The following is a 22749-nucleotide window of genomic DNA, read 5'->3' as shown; positions in this document are numbered from 1 at the left end:
ACACTTCAATTATGGTTGTCATATTTTAAAGAGCAATATGTCCACTTTTCCCAGGAAACATCCTCTTTTTCATGGGTAGAGTTGTCATAGTGATCCAGTTAAAAGTAGAAGTCATCAAATGTGTCCTCTTTTTTGCTCTTCAAAATATGGCAACCCATCAAAATTCAATTAAAACCATTTAGTTCAATTAATTCTACAAACTGTTGAATGTGATCTGATGCCAGCTTTTCAAAATCTGATACTCATTTGCACCTCCAGTGCTTCCCTGCCACCCACTTGCCTCTAAGCACTCCCCTAGGTAATCCCACTGATTTAAGGACTATCAATATATTTTGGGAATGATTTGTGTTCTTATGTACCGTATTGGCCCGAATATAAGTGGCACCTGCAAATAAGCCGCACCTTAAAAATTCAAGGGGGAAAAGGAAAAAGTACAATACCAGAATAGAAGCCTTAAAATTCCACAGGCACTCACACCCGTAAATGGCAAATGTAGAAGAAAATCCTATGGGTACTAGAGAGGACCCGCAAGTGGGTGAAACACCTGTTCGTAGCACTGTAAATGCAAATAAAAAATCAATACAGTGGGACCTCAGTTGTCAGTCTTAATGCATTTTGGAAGCCCATTCGTCTTCTGAAACATTCAACAACCAAGGCTCAATGGGGCAGTCAAAGAGAAATGTGATCCAAGGGAAAAGGGAGAGAGGAGGGGAGGCTGAGGAGGGGTGGTCCCCCAAATCTCTTGTGGGCGGGGGGGGGGGAGTGGCTGAAATCCAGGCTCATCCCACCTCACCTCATGAAGGGGACGAGTCATCGAAGGCAGGGAGGGGAAGGAAGGGCGCACCTCCGTGCACCTCCATGGAAAGAGATGGGGCAGAGCCATGATTCTGCTTCCAAAAGCTGGGAGCCTCCCTCTTGAATTCCTGGCCAGGCTTTTGGGCTCCTGCTCTGCCCCTAAGGAGACAGAGGGAGGCAGGGATCCGGGATTGTGGAAACTCACGTCCAAAAAGAACCTGCAGGGGCGTGGAAGGAAGATTGAGAGAAGAGCCCATCTTACCCCCTGCCCCCACCCTGTCCTAAAAACAGAAATGGTTGGTGCGCAAAAGCACATTTTGGTAAGGTTGCAAATTTAAGCTGCACTTTAACTTTTCACGGTTGGAATTTGGAAAAGAAGTGTGGCTTATATTCGGGCCAATACGGTAGCTGCCTTGTTTGATGCTTTCTGGGTGTCCCATAATCATATTATAAAGTTGTTGTGTTCTAGGTTATAAATCAAGAACCACTAGGAGTTGTTTCCTTTTGTTTTCCAATGTGTTTCCTATTAATAATAATAAAAAATGGTGTGGCACAAGCAATTTTTTATTCTGAAAGTGTGGCCCAGAGAAAAAAGTTTGAGAACCACTGCTTTAGACAAAAGGATCCTTGACAGAAATTAGTACCAGGGTCAAGTCCTCCTCCCTCTACTCGTCTCCTTTGTGTGCCTGTTTCAACATTTTAGTCCTGTTTTGTTTAAACCAGAGTTCTCTGTTATGAACAAAAAAAAGGGGGGGGACTCTAGTTTTAAAAGAAAAAGACTTGGGAAGCATCAAATGTCTTTTGGAAATCTGTTTATCTGTCTTAATTTTATTGTTGTACACTGCAATGACATTTGTTAATGCTTATCAAAATGTGGAAGTCAGGTATGGGGTAAGAGAGAAGTATGTGGGTCAAACCCTCATTCTCAGCTTACTGAACCAGGCCTGTTATATCTGAAAGGGCTCATTGTATCTTATGTGCACCATTTGACACACAAGGAACAGCATTTAGATCTAAACAGTAAGTACCTATTATTTCAGGTAGTTACAGAAAGTGGTCTTTTTAGAAAACATTGCAGGCAACCAGTGCTACACAAGCTACTACAACAGAATATGTTTTAGTACAAAACAAACGAGGCCAGCACAAAAATGTGGAAACCATCTTACAGGACGTGAACTAGAGGCACTATACCGACGATTCCCACTGTTAAAGTTCTCATCATACAGAGATGCCTACAATTAAAAAACAGAGTCAGAACAGTATTGGTAGATTTGGGAGGTTCAAAATACAGCAAGGTGCAAAATAAAAGAGACAAGGAAATGGAAAGGAAGAAACAAAATAAATGTCAGTATCTCCTACAGTGTAGTGCAAGCTGCATGCAAGGGAAGGATGCGGGAACCCCCCTGCAAACTAGTCCGAATGCATGCAGAATTAAAGTGAGGCATCCCACTCTTCACATCAGGATTGTTGCTGGGCACCTTCTGCTCCAGCTGCGTCTCTTCTAAACTCAGTACCCTGTAGGTACTGAACAACAATTCCTAAATGAATGGAAATCCTTTTACACAATTTCAAGTTTGAAACAGTTTCAGAGGGAAAGAAACAAAGATTGCTTGGCTCACTGGTAGATTCCTGCATAAAACTGAATAGAAGGCAGAAGAGGTCAGGTTGGAGGCAGCATGAAGAGCAAATAAAGGTACCATGAGGGGATGGAAGCAGGAATATGGTCTTGAATACAACCTGAACTGAGGAGCCTAAGCTGAGTGGTAGGTAGGCCTATTGAGGTTGCCTTACCACAATATTTGCAGACTGGCTCCTTTCAACTCATATATTCAAAACAGGATCATTGTCAGCGTTGATTATTTATTTTTACTGATTCAAAGCCTAAGGGCTTTGTGTGGGCAGCAACATGTTTAAATAGGCTTCTGTACCAAAAGACTTAAGGATACACATAAACGCACTCTCTCTCTCCTCCTTCAAGTAACTGCCTTCTCAGCTCCCAATTGTGGTGAGAATAAATTAAGAGTGTGGAAATTACAAACTCCATCCATTAAAAAAAAACAGTGACAGGTAAGCATAATGCAGGAATGAATGAATGAATGAATGAACACAGTACTACGAGCAGCAACAATGCACTACAACTTAGAGAGTTCAGCTTTCATTGCAGGGTACCCAGTGATCAGTTTCTGTGCCTATCAAACTTATTTAATAACATCAGGAGCAAGTTATGCTGGTTTGGCAACAGCTGCATTCACTGCCCCGGGAGGTGCTAAAAACTAAGGCAAGCTGTTTCCCTAGCTGGTTCAAGGATCACATCTGGTTCTGTGCAGGTCAAAGAAATGTGCCCTCACCTCCCTCAGTCTCTTAGATTTAGGCATCCGCTAGACCAGCTTGGAAGGGCCCTTGTGGAAACGGGTGTGCATGCGGGCAATGGCAGAGACCTGCTTGGAAAGCTTAAAGCCCACCGCCACTCCATGGGAGACATATTGAAGAAAAGGAAATACAAACTGGCCCCAGCTCATAGCACGGCTAGGAGCAGCTAGGAGCGAGGTGGAGTCAGTCTTTTATAAAGTGTAGCCTTGCATATGCTGGCCAGTTTCTGTCTTGACTTGAAATGTTCATTTGGGCTTCTCAGAAGTATGTAAAGGCAAGCAGCAGGCGGGCGGGGGGTACCGACCCACAATGGTGCACACCTGAGAGGTGCCAGAAATGTGCTCCAGCTGAAACACACCCCCCCCCAGTGCTTAAACATTAAACTTTGTATAAGCCTCACAGATCTGTAAAGTTTATAGATACCAGCCATTTTATTTCAATGCCAGCTTTCAGAACCATTATCCTATTTTCAGCCTACAGTTTTTCCACTACTGCTCTATTTCACAAATGGGCAGAAGACCTAAACTACTTTGGACATGGCAGTATTGAAAGTAGCGAGTTGTTACAGGGCAGCCAATTCCATACGGATAAAAACAATACAGTAGTTCTGAAGCAAACAAAGAATGCTGCCTTTAAAAAAAAAAGTGTGTGAGAGTCCTAGCAGGCATTACCTGAGAAGAGTCGTGTGTGTGTGTGTGTGTGTGTGTGTGCGTGCGCGCGCACACACACGCGCGCGGTGGAAATGACCCCAAAATGACACCTGCCACAATCTTCTGCTCCATGAGTTGCAGGTATTGTTAGTAAATAAGAGGAGTTAGTCACTTAACCTAATCAATTAGATGTTATAGTACTAGTTAAGTATTATTTCTCTTTTGTGACTTGTAATTTAAATAGAACAACTTCATTTAATTATTAAAATAGCCTGAATATTTCAGCCTGTTTGTAGTATATTTTGCTAAATTTGACTGCTTGGTTACATAATTTTAGTATTTGATTTGCCTTTAGGGTAAATTTACATACCATATTCAAAGAGTGAGCTAAGCTCACTGCTGTCATCATTCCTTCACTGTTTGCTGATTTATTGCCCAGATTCCTTGGTTTTATGCTGAACTGGTGCCCTTTGATGATGCAGAAATGCAACAGGAGTTGTCTTGAGGCATTTGGAAGTATCAGGATATGCAAGGGGATAAGTGAGTGAGGGGGGCTTCCTCTAGTTTTTGGCTGGTTTAGAGACATAAATTTGTATTTGTTCTGTTTATCTCCAGGGCTTGTTAAGGATGGCAAAAAGGGAGTGAGTTGCCTCCTTTCATCTGGGTTGTCCAGCTTCTTGGAGATGTTTTGTAATTGTTCAAAGATTTTTTTTTTGACATCCCAATCTCGAAAGGGGTAAAACAAGGGTGTATTCTTGCCCCCTTTCTATTTAATTTATTTTTATCAGACTTGCCAGATTACCTTCAAAAAATAGAATCACATGCCCCTAAACTTAATCAGAAACCAGTTCCTCTCTTACTATATGCAGACGATGCTGTCCTACTATCCTTAACGAGCTTGGGTCTGAAACGTCTTATATCTTCACTGATCCTCTATTGCGAATGTAACAAACTCTCTATAAACTATGAGAAGACAAAAATTTTGGTCTTCTCGAATGGTTGGAAATTAGAGAAATGGAAAATAAGAGGGCAAGAAATCCAACAAGTGAAAATCTATAGGTATCTGGGAATCTTATTCCAGAGCAATTTAGGGTGGGCAACCCATCACACAAATGCCATAAAACAGGCAAAGTGCATCTCATCAGCAGTTGCCCGTTTTCATTATCAGAAAGGTAATCAATTTATTCCTGCGGCAAATCAGATATTTCAAACAAAAGTGCAATCCCAGATATTTTATGGAATCCCGCTATGGGTCCAAGCATATAACAATGATTTAAAAAAGATTCACTCTAGCTTTCTGAGACGTATTCTTGGACTCCCAGCTACGATCAAATATGAAACAATGTGTGCAGAAATAGGCATACACACAATGGAATATTGGGCATGGTCCACCTCAATAAAGTATTGGTTACGCTGCCACTTTCGCTGCCCTCCATCAAGTCTGCTCGCTGATTTGCTCAAAGACTCCTATAAATCAAGATGGTATCAGCACCTCGAAAAAAAGATTGAATCTTTAGGCATCGAGCTGGAGCCCCTGTACAATTCTAATGAGCAATATATTTCCCATAATATCCTAACTAGACTAAAGGATGTCGAGAGACAAAATATTATGGCAGCTGTAAACAAAATTTGCTCCCCCATATTCTATGAATTAAATATCTTAGATAGCAGAGCCAATTACGTCACTAAACTAATAATCCCAGCCCAACGTAGGGCTTTTATGCTGGCCCGTTTGAATGTTTTTCCCTCAGCATTTGTCAGGGGAAGATATCAAAACATTCCTAGAAACAAGAGACTCTGCAGATGCTCTATGAATGTCCCGGACACTGTAGAGCATATTCTCCTTCATTGCCCATTGTACAGTACGCTCCGTCAACGCGTGCTGTCCCCTCTTTTGGGTGGTCTGGAACCGCAGCAAGGTGAATGTGTGGGATTCTACCTATCCGACGTTGACCAAAGGGTAACGGCGGGGGTAGCCGAGTTTTTGGTAGCAGTCCTCCAAGGAGCAGGTTAACAAGGAAAACCACTGACTCTATATGTATATATATATATGCATTTAGCAAACTGCTGCCTTTTTATATATATTTTAAGGCTTTTATATGTTATTTTCTCTTTTAAGGTTTTATTTCCATAATGCCTAATAAAGGTTTGATAAAGTAAGTAAGTAAGCAAGGGGATAAAGCCATTGAAATGACTAGTATTTAGAACTGTTGTAAAATAGAGGAGTGATAAAATGTCAAGGGGAAGGAAGATGCAGAATTGCAGCTAAAACTGTTTGATGATTTAAGGTGAAATTGAGAATGACAATGAGTTTAAATTTAAAATTTAATTGGCAAAAAGGGTTGTTGAAAAACTGCAAAATAAGGATGCAAAAAGGGTGAGGTACGGGGAAGTCCGAGAAACGAGGCGTATGAAAATGAGGTTAAGAAATGATATTTTTTGGGTGTGTTTGTATTTGTTGATGTTTGTGTGTTGTTGCTGTTTAGTGTTAAAAATTGGAAAATTAATAAAAAATTATATAAAAAAAATATGAAATGACTAGTATTTAATTGCTCAGAAATACTAGGTTCAAAACTGTGAATTACAGATGTTTCCCCATATTTGTTTTAAATGAATTCTTGCTCATGATCTGAGAAGCCAGTTTCTGGGCTTTTGTTCATGGCCCCCTCCTTCCTGCACCAAAGAAAAGGCTGCACTTTTCTAGGAGAAAATAAGTGCTGGCAGAAGCTGCTTGATGAGGGCTGCTCCAAATCTGGTCTGCACCCATTCATACATTATGGAAATAATCAAGTCTGCCCATTCAAATTAGCTATAAAAGTGACAACATAAAAACCTATCTTAAGCTTGAGCAAGGAAAATTAAAATATTGTTTGTGCATGTTCAAATAAAATAAATAAATAAATAAAAATATGCTTCTGGCCACAACCTTCATAGTTAATATGAACACACAGAAGATTACTGTGTGGTAGATGGCACTTTAAGTTCCAAATATTACACTCTTATGTAACTCTCTTAAAAACTTTCCCATTACAGTGGTACCTTGGGTTAAGTACTTAATTCGTTCCGGAGGTCCGTTCTTAACCTGAAACTGTTCTTAACCTGAAGTGTATGTAACCTGAGGTACCACTGTATACGTGAATATGTTTGTCAATTAAGTTGTGTTTAAATTAGGGCTGCCATTGCTTGAAGAGCGAAAAAAAGGACATCCCCAGCTGTTGCCAGTCCAAGCTGGGGAAAGGGGCACATGGACACACAGGACTGTCGCCGCAAGTGTGTGCCTCTTTCCCCAGCTTGGGCTGGCAGCGGCCGCGGCATACAGAGCAGCCCGTGCCCAAACCTGAGCTGCCAGCACCTGAGCTGCCCACACCCAAGCCTGCATCTGACTCCGGGCCTGCACCGCCCAAGCCAAAAAGCCAACTAAATATATTTTAAAAACCCAGAAAACCCTGGAAATTTCCTTTAAAATGTAAAAATCTCCTTGGATGGGCACATTGGCCCACCAAAGAGGACATATCTGGGATTTCCGGACGTATGGCAACCTTAGTTTAAATTGTAGCGCAAAGGAACAGCAGAAGTGGCAGGGAAGTACCATTTTTGCGGAGAGGTGGTGGAAGTAGAAGCTAACATACTATGTGGAATATTGAGGGGGATCCGCACCCTCCTTGAAAAATTTTTGGGGAAGCCCTCAGCCCACTGTCCTCCCCCATGGCACCCCTGGTTAGGAACTAGGGGATTTTCCCCCAATGCATTTTCCAAAATTTAATACATACATCTTTCAATTCTCTTCATCTCATTTCTCCAGACTTCCCTATCCATCCCTCTATGGCTTTCTGCTTGGTCCTTGCTACACTTCATATCCTTTTGATTCTATCCTAAGTGTTATTTACTGCTGCTCATGTATCTATCCCTACTTGGATATTTTTTCCTGGCTGTTGTACCTCTTTAAATATTCTCCAAACTATTTCCACTTTTGCCTCATCATGATTCCTTATCATTAGGATTTAACATTCCACTGAGTGTAGTACTGCAAAAAAAAGGTCTGGTCATAAAACATTACAGTCAAACATGATTTGAACTGCCACAGAGACACTGCATGGAAGGGACAAATATAGCAGGAGGAAGAGGGTCTAATCTGGGGTGTGCTTCAAGGTTTTGCAGCTTGCCTATGGAATGACCCCCCCCCCCGGCCCATCCCAACAATTTCAGCTTTTTTTTCTTTAAATGCAAAAGCTATGATGTTGTCTCTCTTTTCTTTTTTACCATTACATTGTAATGTACCACCCAGCAGCTGGAAAACAGGCACAATTAGCAGACAGAAGTATTGTTAGCAGTCTCACAACTAGCAACCGCAGGATTCTAGTGGGAGGGAAAGGGAAGATGAGCAGAACAGAGCTGACAGACACACCAAAGGCAAATGTGCATTCCATTCATAGAGATCACATGCTCAATGCACAGCACAAGTGACATGAACTGCAACAAGAAGATGTTTCTAAGATGTAACAGAACATGGTCAACATATGTGACATATGAAACAGATTCTACACAAAGGGAGAGCAAGAACCAACCCTGTAGCTTCTGGCTTCACCGTACAACAAGGAGGGCTGAGAACGACAAGGAACACAATCTGTTTTTAACGCACTTAGAAAATGAAGGGAGAAGGGAAATCTACTGCTTGTTCACTGTGGAATTCCTTGTGCTGCTGTCAGTTACTACAATATATATGCTGTAGTGCAAGGTAAATCAGAATATGGTAGAGGTTGCCTTTCGGCTTAAATGGTCAAAAAGTCAAAGCCAAGTAAGAGTTAGATGGCAAGGTGAGCAAACGTATGCATATTACATACAGGAAGGGAGGATACTATTGCAAAAGCACAACACAATAATTGGGATGCAGACATTAATCACAGAGCATGAATTTAAACATCTAGGTACAAGAGACAAAAACAGCTTCGATACTCCGGCTTCCGTCTCAGCTACAATACTGTAATGGCAAAGGAAGCTACCTTGACAACAAACATAAGAGGTAAACACATCAACTTATTGGGACACAGCTTTGAAAAATAATGGGACATTTCTAAGTGATGCAAATCTATATTTCTGGAGGGGTAAAAAGCACACTGAACTATTAAGAAACTAGACTATCAAAACTAGCTATAAACCACCATGCAAAAGTAGCTTAATTAGAAAATTGGAGGAGACATTTTCGTAGAAGGCAAACATGTGGAAGTTTCTCATAGAATATACAAAATTGTAGGGGCGGGGACACACACACTCTCACACACTACATGCAGGAAGGAAAAAACCAGAACTCTGACCAGGAAAAATACATGTTAGTTTCTGCATGCAAATTAAGCAAATTCAACCCCAGTGAAGGCTGTAAGGCTTTTAAATCAGTGATTTCTTTTTTTGGGGGGGGGGGTATTGCAGGAATTTTTAAATATATTCTATACACTGTACTATCTATTTTTTACTGATAAAATGCAGGTAGAATTAAAACATTTATCTCTTACTTCCCTCAGTGGCTTTCAGAATTGCTAAGGCAAATATAAAGAGATCAAAAGGATGACTAAATGATTAAAAATAAATAAATGATTCAAGACAGAGGTAGGACAGAGTCTTATGCTGTCTGGAAACCAGAATTCTATTTTACCTTTCAAGCAGAAGTGGAAATAAAGATTTAAAAGGAAAACCAAGACGGCGGAGGGCCTTCTTGGTAGTGGCACCCTCCCCTGTGAAATGCCCTCTTATCAGATGTCAATGAGATAAAGAATTACACAACTTTTAGAAGACATGTGAAGGCACTCATGTATCAGGAGCTTTTTAACGCTTGATGTTTTTTATTATGTTTTAGATATGCCATAAGCAACCCAGAATGACTGGGGAAACCCAGCCTGATGGGCAGGGTATAAATATAATAATAATAATAATACAACTAACCTTGAGAATATTGGATGGAGGTAAACAAAAGTATATGGAATCACTCATTTATTATAGCCTCTTAAATTAACAAACTGAGGTTATACTGCCCAGGGGTAACTGAAATGTTCAACAAAAATGGCAGGGAGGAAAACTGACAGACCCGGTTTCCATTTTGGGAAGAAGGTTGGGATTTGGAAGGAAAACCACTGCAAGGAAGACTAAGGTCAGAGTAGCAGGAAGCCTGAATAAATATAAAAAGTTTTAAAAACAAGAATGAAAAAGATGTCATTTATTCCAAATCAGAGTCCTCAGTGAATACTGTATACTATCTGCTGTACCCAGACTGTGGGAATCAGAAAGCATTTCGAATACCATGTTGCCCAAAACAATATTCTTGTGGAGTAAATAACTATCATTCTGTTGGCTATGGCAGTGTCTATTTCAGAAAAGAAAGATGCCTGTGTTTTAAATGCTGTTCCATGTAAAAGAATAACAAAAGATTTTATCTACTCTAGTTTTCAGTACAGGGAACACCTATAATTTACTTTATTATCCTCTCTCTTTGAGCTCTTTGAGCACCTAGTTCATTTCAAGATGCAATTCTGAAACATAAAGAATGCAGGAAGATATATAAACTATTGCTTATTAGCAAGTTATTTCTATTTAGACAAAAACTATGCAACCAGGAGTTCAGTAATATAGGCATTATGGGTACTCACCAACTTTCCTCTAAAAAATTGTCTTGCCTTTTCCAGGCATTGAGTCGTTCCTATCTTTCTAGCTATGAAATAGAACTAGACTGGTAAGAAAAGAGGCTTGCCTCCACTACCGGAACACTCCTTTAAGTAGGTAGGACAAACCAGAATATTAGGATGAGTGACACACCCATTGCAGCTGAGAGAAGAAAAGTCATCCCAGCCTTCTTTGAAGAGTACACATCCATCTTTTCTTAGTTTTATTTTAGGAAGCAATATGCCAATGGCAGAATGGATCTCAAAAGGTTCAGAAGTCAGAATAAACACTGAATTAATTGGCAAGCCTCCAAAGATATAATATATTCACTTTGGCCTATAAAGCATTCTTGTTTCTCCCATCATTCCATAGAAACAATGGTATTAACCCTTTCTGTTTTATAGAAAGGATACCCTGCTCACACCCAATGGTGGATTCATTGATATGCAAAGTTTATGCTTGCTTGATATAAGGCAGTCTTCCCCAAACTGGGGCCCTTCAGATGTTTTGGACTAAAGCTCCCATCAGCCCCAGTCAACATAACCAACGGTCAAGGAAGATTGGAGGGGGAGACCTCCAGGTTGGGGAAGGTTGGTGCAAGGGGTGGAAGTCAGTTAAGGGGTCATTGTTCAGAGCTAATTTCCTGAAATACTATTTCCTATGCATTACTTCAGAACAATCTTCCGAGAGTGGAAAGGGTACAAATTCATTAATTTAAACTAAACTTTCCCCCCAAATTAGGTCTATTTCATTTTGAGATTCCTGCATTGCAGGGGCCTGAACTAGAAGGCCCTTAGGGTCCCTTCCAACTCTCTGATTCTGTGATTCATATAGCAATTTGGTTTCCCTTTTCTGATTCTTGGTTATATTATTATTTCATATTTGAATCAAATACAGCAATTCTAAGTTATTGCTCCAACTATTATTATCTGTATCATGTATACGTGTACTTGGCCTAGTTATAGAAGCTTCAATAAACAGTCTTCTTCCACATCATATTACAGTAACTCTGGTAGGGCTAGTTGACAAAACTGGATGTGATCCATCTCACATCTTAAAAGGCTTGATGATTTTATGGCAGAGAACAGTATTAAACATTCCACCGTCATTTATCTCAACTTTAAAGATGAAACAAATTTCCCCCCAGGAGCACGTACCTGATCACTTGATGCCAACAGGTTTCTCACCCATAAGTAGTAGTAGTAGTAGTAATTTATTATTTATACCCCACCCAATGAGTGGCTAACTTAAAGTATTTTTAATATACTGTGTTGGCAAGAAGGCTCTCATGAAGGACGGAGGGGGGAACCATCCAGTCTTCACATGTGACTTCTCTGTATGGTATTTTTCTTCCACACTGTAGAATTGCTCCTCCTAAGCTAGAATAATTTTTATGCAATATTGCATGGTACCAGGCCAACAATGAGTGACGCAAGATTGTCAAAGCTTGTTTTGCTTCTACAAAACCAGCCCAACTACACTGCGCATTCCAGCTGAAGTATACACCTTCTTACAGTCAGAGTGATCACATTAACAATTGCAGTGCTTCCTTAAATATTGTTGTGTGTGTGTAAAACAGATTTATAATCGTCTCTTCTTTGAACCAGCATCAAAGATTATTACTTACTACTAATCACATCTTACATTTGTTTGGCTGGATTCTGAATTCATTTGCGCTCTTCGAAGTATTATGATTCCCCCATAGCTATTTTTTTGCTTTGTTTGATCTTACTTTTTCATTCTTTTTTGTCCTCGGGGTACATAGACCTACCCAACTTGGTTTACTGCTTCATGCAACTGACAAAGTGGGGTTTGACAAATGGAAGCTTTTGCCACCATACATCTGTTGTACCTTACAAGCTAACAAGACTTTGTTGTTTTTGCATATTCTTAGTACAAGTTATCACCAAAGAATAAGGATGGTACATTAAGAAGCCTGCCTAATTATTGCTTTCATAACAAACAAAATGTAAGAATTAAAAAATCTACTAACCCTACTAGATTTTCTACTCTGGGATGAACCATACATATCTTCTTCGTAACCATTTGTCTGTCGTAAGAGGGAAGGGGAGGGAGAGACAGAGAGAAAGGGGAGTAAAGAACTAGAACAGCCATGTGAAATTCATTTAGAAGTAGCATGATAGAATTTGTCTATAAGAACACTAAACCAAACTTGAGAAGGAAGAAAGATCCAGCCTAGGCTACCAGAAATTCAGAGTCACACCTCACAGGAAGATGCTAAAAACAACAATAGCTTCTCATAATTCCTGTAAATCGGATATTTTTTTAGTTATGCATCTATTTTAACAAAGGCAATATAATATCAAAGAATACAGAAAATTATTAATTTCATGTTGTTGTTTACTAGGGAGAATAGAAAAGAATGAAGCAAGCAGAACACATGCATCTCTATTCACTGTTACAGACTTTGACATCATCTATTCAGTATCCCTCTAATAAACAAATTGTGTGACTATAGTTCCAGTTACAGATAGGTAGCCGTGTTGGTCTGCCATAGTCAAAACAAAAAATTCCTTCCAGTAGCACCTTAAAGACCAACTAAGTTAGTTCTAGGTATGAGCTTTCGTGTGCATGCACACTTCTTCAGATACACAAAAGCTCATACCAATAACAAATTTAGTTGGTCTCTAAGGTGCTACTGGAAGGATTTTTTTTATTTTGTTTCGACTACGGCAGACCAACATGGCTACCTACCTGTAACAAAAAGTCACCAAGTAAGCATTATAACTGAGTCGACATTTGAACACAGGTCTTCCTAATCTTAGGACAAGCACCTTAGTTACTACACAGCACTGACTGCATGGGAAGGGGACTTTTTCAAATTTAAACTACAATAGAGGCCCATGATATATATTGTTCTAACAGAAAGTGATGTTTTTGAAGGAAGTACATTTATCATTCATTTGGAATATATTAATATATATTAAATAATGATTCAATCAGATATACTGCTATACCATTTTCAATATAAAATGTCAGTTTGCATTGCTTAGTACAGAAAGTATTGATCTAATATGTAGAGAACTTTCCTATTCTAATTAATTCAAGAGGGTTCTGGAAGCTTCTCTGTGTAAGAGGAACAAGCAGGAGGTTCCTGATGTTTGGTTCTTCCTTCAGAGAAGCTGAGTCCAGCTGGTTTAAACTGGGTCTCTTATCTCTTTCTGTCAAGGTCATGCTGACTATAAAAGTCAGGCCAGAAGGAGCCTGGGCTTCACTCTATCTATCTATCTATCTATCTATCCATAGGCACCGACTCCATGGGGCCTGAGGGGGCCCGAGCCCCCTCAAAAATTCGTTTGGGGGGCTCTGCCCCCCCAATAATTTAAGAAAATTATTAGTTATATTATGCTTTGTAAAATCACAAAATTATGTTGGTATTTTTTATTTTCCTTGTTTGACGATAGTTACCTTTTAAAATACATTCAGTAATGAGTTAAAACAAAGCCACTCCCGATCTAGAGAGGGGGTGGGGTTGCGGGCTCTCGACCCATCAACAATCTCGCGGGGCTGGCGTCAGCCCCGCGAGAAGCGGGGATTCCCCCTAGCTCATTAATATTCACCGCCCACGGCAGCAGCCAATCGGCTGCCGCAAAGGGCGGGCCCTCACAGGTTCACTTAAGGTCGGGGCAGCCCGGGGCTCGCCCCTTTCGTTCCCCCAGCAGCAGCGGTTTGGAGGTCTTGGGCCCCCCCAATATTTTTTATAAGTCGGTATGGGCCCCCGCCCCCCCCCAATATTTTTTATAAGTCGGCGCCCCTGTATCTATCTATCTATCTATCTATCTATCTATCTATCTATCTATCTATCTATCATCTCCCTTCTGGTGTTCTGTACACAGTATCCTTAGTGTTAAGGTTTAGACTTATTATAAGTTATTGTAAGTTTCAGTTAAGTCTGCTGCAACTGGATTTCTTATGGACAGTGCCAATCCTGAATGTATTGGATTTGTGACCATTATTCTCATTTGCCTTCAGCAGCAGTAAAGCTTGGCTGGATGAAATTCAATTGCCTCTGGTCTATTCTTTGGGAATCCTGCAACGTGTTAAAGTTTTTACTCTGCTAACTATACGTTGGAGTCTCCTCTGGATCAATATTGAGTAGAATTCCATGACATTAAAAAAAAAGAAGATTATTAGTATAGTTTTATTTTCACTAGCTTCATATAGAGCCATGACCATTTTCTGGGATTATCCATGTCAGAACTCTGGCAAATGTATTCACTTTTAAGTAGACAGTGATAATCTGCTATAAGCATAAAACAAAAATATGTTTAATTGGTGCATGAAATGGAGAACTGACCAGGCTTTATTTGCAGAACTAAAGCCAACATGGCGGGGTGGGTAAGTGTTAAGTGTCATTCCTGGAGTAGGAAAGGCCACGTGCAAATCCCCACAGAGCTATTAGATTCATGGGGTGACCTTGAGCCAGTTAGTCCCTCCGCCTTGCTGCCTTCTCAGTGCTGTTGTGATGATAAAATACAGTGGGGAGGAAATCTATGTATACTGCCCAGAGCTCCTGGGTGAGGGGGAGGTGGAACAGAACTATAACAGATATGGGAAAATACTTTCTGCAGTTAGCCTGCACTGGCTAAAATATTGCAAATGATTTCTCTGCCCTTCCACAGCAGGCTGCCTTTGCAGAGTACTGTACTCAGAAAACCTACAGAGGCCTGAAACAGAGAGAGAAAATGTGTCACATCAACTCTTCTCTGTGTCACAAAGGAAACCCAGCATTTGAGCAGTGCCTTACGAATCTCGCTCCTTCGATCAGAAGATGAAATGAGCATCACCACAAACAAACAAGCCCTCCCCCACCCAATGAAGTAGCACTTCCAGTGGCTAACCAGAGAAGAATGTAAGTGACAGTACTTCTAATCGTATAATCATTACCTAGCTAGGGCCCTGCTGTGCTGCAAGAAGGGAAGAAACTACTCAGAGGAGTGAGTGGGTGAAAAGCTATGCTTACTTCTCCATTCCTTAGCAGTTGCACTAAGGGGTAAGTAGTCACCCATGTTACTTGTGTTACCATTCTGCGAAACATGGGGACCTTTCAAAGCAAAATGCCAATAGATGACCACTTCTACTCAGGTATAAGTCCTATTAAATTCAAGGGGTCTTACTCCCAGGTTTATGACAACAGCCTATTCTTCCTCCAAGCTGACAATAATATATTATAATGTGAGTTGCTCTTCTCTCTCCCCATCGTCTAACAATATGGCGCCACATTTTTCCTCTCAGATTATTATGGAAATACATGTTTTGAAAATAATGCATTTCCCCAGAAACACAATGTTATTCACTTATCTATAGCACATACATACTGCTAATATCACTTGTAAAATGCAGTCGTTTTTCAATCTCTCTTTTCACCTTCCATATGTTACTGTTCTCAGGGGAAGATAGAACCTTTGAATACATACTGTTTTGAAGTTCATCCTTTTGGTCCTCTCTGTCTCTAATCCAGTCTGAAGCAAGAGGAAGAATGCAGAATGAAAAGGCTTTCAATTCCCACTTCTCTCATATCCACAAATGAAATAGAAATTTGGCTCTTAGTGAAATCTTAGCATTTATGAATGCATGTACATGCTCAAAGGATTCAGGAACAATGTCACTGAGAATATCTGCCCTTTTGCAAAACACAGGAATGCTCTCAAAAACCAGCTGATAAGAGTTCTATTATACTTGCCTACAAGGTTAATCAAACTATCTGACCAAACCACTGCAGCTAGGAAGTAAGCACAATGTCACAGTTCTCATGCTGCAACCACCGGCAGAGGAAGAGGAGTGCAGAGGGAGTGCACCGCCCCCGGCAGCGCAATCCTGGTGGGGTGCCATCGTGGCTGCCCCCCCCCCGCCCACGCTGGGCACCACGCCCCTGTGGACGGCACACCATGCCCCTGGGTTGCGCGCCAGCCCTGCCCGCCTGCTCTCCGCGCCCCCCAGTGCTGGAGGATGAAGCTCCGCCACTGGCTGCAGCAGCACAATGAATCAAGTCTGGATTGACAACAGGAGACAGGAGGAAAGGAACCCCTGAGTGACGTATGTGGCCAAGTTGACTGCAAGTTACTAATCACTACTTCAGCATGATTGCAACTTTAAGCTCCAAAGATCTGAGCTACTTCAATCTCAGCTGAATGCAAAATTTGAAATCTGTCATTATACCAGCCATTAGAATCTCATCACATCTGATGACTCTCAAAATCAGGTTTTGATTCATATTCAAACAACTGTTTGAGATTAATAATTTCAGAGAAGACTTGGGGGTTGAAACATCATTCATCTGATTTAATTACAAGCCATGCTATTTGGATAATTTTGTAAGGAAAATGAAAAGTCCAACAACTTAATGCTGACAGTCTCTCTTGCTATGTAAAAGTTCCAGGCTAAAATACGGGTGGGGAATCACCCCCTATAAACACAAACATTTGAAATTTAAATTAAAAGCTATGCATTTTTTATTCACTGTAACATCGGGCAGATACAAATAATAATAGAAAAGGTGTCAGGTTTCCTAATAACGTTATACAGTGGAACCTTGGGTTGCGGACGTAATCCATGATGGAGGCACATCTGCAACCCACAGTGTTCGTAACCTTCAGCACAGCCTTTGTGCATGCGCGTGACGCGATTTAGCACTTCTGCGCATGCGCAAGCGGCGAAACCCGGAAGTAACCCGAGGTACCACTGTAATCAACCAGGGAAAAGGTTGATTGTACAATAAGACTTGCTATATAAATGGTGCAAAATATAGGCTGTTACACATGCATAAGATCACATTGAAATATAATTCCCCGCCATACTTAGAGAGCCCGGCAGGCCTGTGTGACTCTCACTGATGCTTACTTTAATACAAGCTCTAGCAGACAAAAATTCACAGCTTAGAATAAGGAAAGTTGGGAGACAGTGGGAAAAAGGCAATTATCAAACATCTAGGAATAGAAGAACAGAACCACTCATCTTAAGCAAATGCAGGAGACAATTCTGGCAATGTTTAGTCACTTAGTACTAACCCTTAGGCTTCCACGGCTACCCACAGACATGCGCTCATCTTCATCTGAAGCCTACAGGGAAGCAAGTAAAGAGGATACCAGACAACCATTTAAAAAAGACGGAAATGCAACACTGAGTCAATAATCTAGGGAGAAGTTTTAATGATGAAATAAAAGAAAAGGTACCAAAACACTACACAGCCTAACGTATATATGAAACATTCAGCAGGGAGGGAAAAAAACCCCAGCAAAATGAAATCCAAAAAAGGAGAAATATCTAAAGCCTTATTAGCTTTTTACGTTCCTTGTAGTTATCTGAAAACATTTCAGTTTATGTGCAGGAGATACGGTACATAAAAGTTAATCTATTTATTCATTCATTCATTCATTCATTAAATTTACATACTGCCCTTCATCTGAAGATCTCAGGGCAGTTTGCTTGATAAAAATACAGGATAAAAGAAGAAAATAAAGTTAGAACAAAAACCAATCAAAACAAAACACCCCCCCCCAAAAAACCCCCACACATTTAAAATGCCATAGAATATTAATCAGCCAAAGGCTGGTTATAGAGAAATGTTTTTGTCTGCCAGCTAAAGATTTATAATGAAGGCCCAGACAAACCTCCCTGGGGGAGAGCATTCCACAATTAGGGAGCCACTGCAGAAAAGGCCTGTTCTCATGTTGCCCCTCCAGACCTCTCATGGAGGAGGCACATGAAGAAGGGCCTCAGATGAGGATTTTAGCGTCTGGGTCAGTTCATATGAAGAGCGATGGTCCTTATGGTATATCAGTACTAAGCCGTTTAATGCTTTATAGTTCAAAACCAACACTTTTAATTGGACCCAGAAACTAATTGGCTGCCAGTGTAGTCTGGCCTGGATCAGTGTAATATGCTCAAACCATCTTGCCCTGATGAGCAACCTGGTTGCTGAATTCTGCATCAGGTGAAGTTTCTAAACCATCTTCACTGAAGAATCTTCAGAGGCATGTTGCAGTAAGCTAACCTAGAGGTTACCAGACCAGACAACAGAAGCTAGGCTATCCCGGGTGCAGCTAGACCACCAGCCGAAGCCGATGGAAGGCACTCTGCACCACTGAGGCCACCTGAGCATAGGCGCCAACTCTGAGGGGACCTGGGTTCTGGGGCACCCACAAAATTGTTACTGTGAGTGCCCAGCCAGTCAACCCAATGTGGCGCACATGCATGACCTCACACAGCGTGCTGAGGCCCAACGTGGCCTGTTGCACCCTCCGAAAGCACATTGCAGCTGCTGGAGGGTCCAACGGGGCCTGCTGCACCATGTGACGTCATGCGTGTGATGTGTGTGATGGTGTGTGCACTGGTCACCCACAATGTGGGGCAGAACCCAGCGTGCCTGCCCCTGATCCTCAAGCAACAGCAAAGGATCCAGGAGTACCTCCAAGCTACTGGTAGCATTAAGCACATTTAAGATCCATGCAGACATAACAGTGGATGGATCATGTATATGAAAGAGGAATGGTGATCCCATGATCCCTGTGGATGATCCCATCTTGCTCCCAAGTCATTCAATTAAAAAATAATCAATGTGGGGTTTTGTTTCAGCTAAATTTGCAGAGGTGCTCCATAAATCTCCACAAATAAGATTAGTTTTAGTCATTAATTTTTATTCATTACTTTTAAAATGAAAGTTCTAGCACAAAGTGCAAACAATACTGACCGAGGCATTTCTTCTGGATTTACGGGTGTAACGCTCACTATCTTCCTACCAAGGCAGAAGGAAAGACAGAAGATAAAATGTAAGGGAGAAGCATGCATACAGAACTTTGAAAGAAAAATGTTAGGGTCAAGAACTCAGCAAGATTGCACCTGATGATGAAAAATGGTACTCAAAGATAATTCAGAGAAAATAGCAATAGGTATTTCACCATATCTGAAATCCATTGTTGTTCCAGACTCAGAAATCTATTGTGTATATGAAATCTCATGACATAATTATTCCTTTTGCAAATCCACTTCTATTCCTTAATATGCAACTGTGAGCTAAAGAATTATATAAGAACACATTCTAATTGTTCTGAGTTCATAGACTGAGAAGCTCGTTTCGGTCTACACATGTGGGGTACACTTTAGCCTGTGCTGAGTTATAGTTATCTACGTGGCCAGCAGTGATCAGCAGTGTTTAGGGGCCGGGCTAAAGCTCAGTGGCAGAGCATCCCTGGTCCCATCTCCAAGTGGGACGAAGAAAGATTCCCAGGAGACTTGCTGCCAGTCAGTGCAAATAACGCTGAGCAACATGGAGCAAAGGCAGCTCCTCCTCACATAGCCTCCTCACATTAAGCACATAGATGTCCCAGGAAGAAATGTATGAGGATGCTTGGGCAAAGTATCAACAATATGTTAACATTTCTCATACACCTCTCTTATTAATGTTTATGTTCATTAAGATGTTTCCTCAAACTACCACCATGCAATTGTACCCATTATTCAATGGAGAGTAGTGGGAAACAGTGTGGAAGACTGATTATAGTGCTTGAGATTAAAGCACCTCCTGCTCCTGTGTGCCTGAAGGATGCCTCATGCCTCTCCCCTTTCTCACATCTCTAACAGTGATTCCACTTCAGATAAATGGTTAGTGCATATAAGTCTGTACATGGAAACTAGAGGCTAATTGACAGGTGTCAGCAACATTCTTCAGCAATATGACATGACATCCCAAAGAAATGCTTTGGATTTTAAAAATGGCAGGGTGGTTTCTGAGACTTAGTACACCTGATCAGTCTTCCAATTCTGAAAAATGTTTTAACAACTAGAGTTCAGGAATGAAAACACATCTTCAGATAGAGATAACAGTTATGCTACATAGTTTATTCAACATGATGGCCAGTTTTAGACAAATCTGGATTCTTAGACAAAGCCTACCATCCACTGCTCGATGTCGCCAAACTTTGTATCCAGACCATAATATTTCTATGAAAGAAAGAAGGTGGAAACTTAGATGAAAAAGTAAACTACACAAGTTTATAGGCATGCCTACACCAAAGATTTTGCTTTAGTCAATAAAATACATTGATTTGGTTTGACCAAACCATTACTATAGACTTGGAGCTCAACTTTGCTTGACATGGCTACAGTGTAGCTATACCAAGACTATGAAAGTCTCGAAAATTGGGCTTAATCTGCAAATAGCCACTGACATTAGTACTCACTGCCTTCCAATTAAGGCAAGAGAGTGACATATTTCAAGGATCGAAAAACCTCAAACATAATCAGTGAAGTTCAGAGTAACATCGATCACACAAATCTAGCAACTAACCTAGAGGTCAAATAGCCACAGCCTCCTCTGTAGCATAGGCATGCCCTTTAATAACACATCTGTACAGGGGTGAGCAACTTATTCAGCATCAAGAGTCTCAAAGGAAATTCAGCATGAGCTGAAGCTCCACAGTTAATATGCACACTGCATTCTCCACCCCCATAGGCCACTGTGGTACTCAATCTTAGCCAGAGCCTTTAAAAGTATGAAAATGCATCAGGGACCCAGAAACTGAAAAACATGCAGTGAACCTGTTTCTTCTACCAAGGTAGGATCAGCTCAAAGTATTCATTTACTTCTCTGATTCAAGTGTGCAGAAAAAGTATACTATAAAGTGAGAACAACATCTGTGTGGTAAGTTTATCAAGCACGTAAAAGAATAGGCACTGTAGAAATATAATTGCAATACAGAAAAATCCACACCCACAGACTGACAATCTAAATAAGGTAAGATACAAGGATAATAGAAAATGGAGTCAGAGGAATTAAAGAAAGGAGGTGAGGCACCAAGTGCAAAGAAAAAGTCAGATGAGGGAGATGGAAACGTTTTGAGCAGTTTGAGAGGCAAAAAGAACATTCCAAATATCTATGAGGGCAAAATGTTAACAGCGGAGTGGTGCAGTTAAAAAAATGGATGCATGAGAAAAAAATGAAGACAACAGGGTTTGGGTCAGAACCTGTAAAGCAAAAGAGGAGGGGGAGGATTACAGGAGGAGGCTGGGAAGAGTGAAGCCACAACATGTATTGTGAGAACTTTGCTTTCCACATTAAAGGGGAGCTTTAAAAGGGACTTATGGCAGTCTGGAGAGCGACAAGTCAGAAACATAATGCATCCTTCTTTTTCTGCACATCTGAATCACCTCAGTCCAGAGGAAGACGATTTCAAGAAAGAGAGAAAGCAAATGAAGAGAAGACGACTGCCCAGTCTCCTGGATACTCCTCCCAGCACAAGAGAGCTCAGAAGTTGCATGTCCCCTCCCCTGCAAACAACACGTTGCCCACCCCTGCATGGCAAGGGATCTCTGCAGCACCACACAGACAAAGGATCAAGCAAACGTGCTCATGCAAGACTGCAAGCCAGAGCGTCTCTTCTGAAGGCACTGAAGCATAAATTGCTTTCCACAAGGCAGCTTCTCTGTTCAGAATGGCAGCACTGTTTAAAGTCAGTCCAGCAGTAATAGGTTGCTGAGCACTGTTAGCAGGGCATATTATTCCATAGAGAAAGAAGTGGAGAATGATGCAAAAGGCCTGAATTTCTGACCCAGTTCAGTCAAGATTTATTATAAAGGAACATTTGAGCAAAAACAGTGGCTTCACACTTTGTTTGACTTAAGTTTCAGCGGCAGGAATGAAAGGTAAATTTATTCTATTGGGATTTTTACAAATTGAAGGAACCCTCTGCTAAAAAGTCCTCTCTCTTGAAGGTTGGTGGGTGCCATGAATAACAACTGTCCTGTATTGTTAAGAGGAAGACAAGCACTTCCATGCTAGGCAGAGCGACAATGGTGCTCTAATATTTAATACACAGCTGCAAAGAAGAGACACTTCCTGACACACCAACTCCAGTAGAGATATTAAAACAGTTACTTATCTCTTAAGTAGATAAGTCACTCCTATTTCTTCCTGACACACTATTTAACAAGAAGCTCTGTTGGCTTACTGAAATGTGTTATTATATGCTTTCTATTTAGCTATTAGAGTGTTGCAGACACCCTTAAAATGTATTTGTTTTTTTTCAGCAACTGACCCCAGTTACTAATTTTATGCTTCTTACAAGGGTGAAATTTTACCCATTAATTGAAGTTCAAATTATGTAAAAATACTGAGTGAGGGCCAATGTAACATTAGCACAAGAAGACTGAGATTTAGCATTATTTCACAAGCAGTTGCACTTGGGGCAGTAGTACACAAAGCTTAACTGTCACAGTGTATAAGAATAGCAGTTGCACTAGGAGCAATGCAACAACTTTCACAAATAGA

The 22749-nt window shown here is 40.8% G+C and overlaps 1 protein-coding gene and 1 long non-coding RNA gene across 19 annotated transcripts in view; one reads left to right on the top strand and one right to left on the bottom strand.

Annotated features, from left to right (window-relative positions):
- LOC309335697 overlaps positions 1 to 22749 on the top strand; it is a 111851-nt gene that overhangs the window by 40762 nt on the left and 48340 nt on the right. The window lies entirely within an intron of this gene.
- Positions 1 to 22749, bottom strand: part of LRRFIP1 (LRR binding FLII interacting protein 1) — a 104744-nt gene that overhangs the window by 37530 nt on the left and 44465 nt on the right. For 6 of the 18 annotated variants that reach the window (XM_081859753.1, XM_081859766.1, XM_081859770.1 and 3 more), the window contains 7 exons: positions 20376 to 20423; positions 19174 to 19218; positions 17492 to 17542; positions 15902 to 15946; positions 12457 to 12513; positions 9892 to 9972; positions 1962 to 2027 (listed from right to left, as the gene is read on the bottom strand). The exons of 4 other annotated variants lie outside the window; for them this stretch is intronic. In XM_081859753.1, the coding sequence (XP_081715879.1) occupies positions 1962 to 2027; positions 9892 to 9972; positions 12457 to 12513; positions 15902 to 15946; positions 17492 to 17542; positions 19174 to 19218; positions 20376 to 20423 (393 nt within the window). The remainder of the gene's footprint in view (positions 1 to 1961; positions 2028 to 9891; positions 9973 to 12456; positions 12514 to 15901; positions 15947 to 17491; positions 17543 to 19173; positions 19219 to 20375; positions 20424 to 22749) is intronic. 8 more of the 18 variants (XM_081859755.1, XM_081859758.1, XM_081859760.1 and 5 more) reach the window with 5 other exon arrangements.

This window comes from Podarcis erhardii (assembly GCF_964252035.2).
Source record: "Podarcis erhardii genome assembly, chromosome: 1".
Lineage (NCBI taxonomy): Eukaryota > Metazoa > Chordata > Lepidosauria > Squamata > Lacertidae > Podarcis > Podarcis erhardii.
The sequence above is the reverse complement of the archived record's forward strand: the minus strand, read 5'-3'. Positions and strand labels throughout refer to the sequence as shown.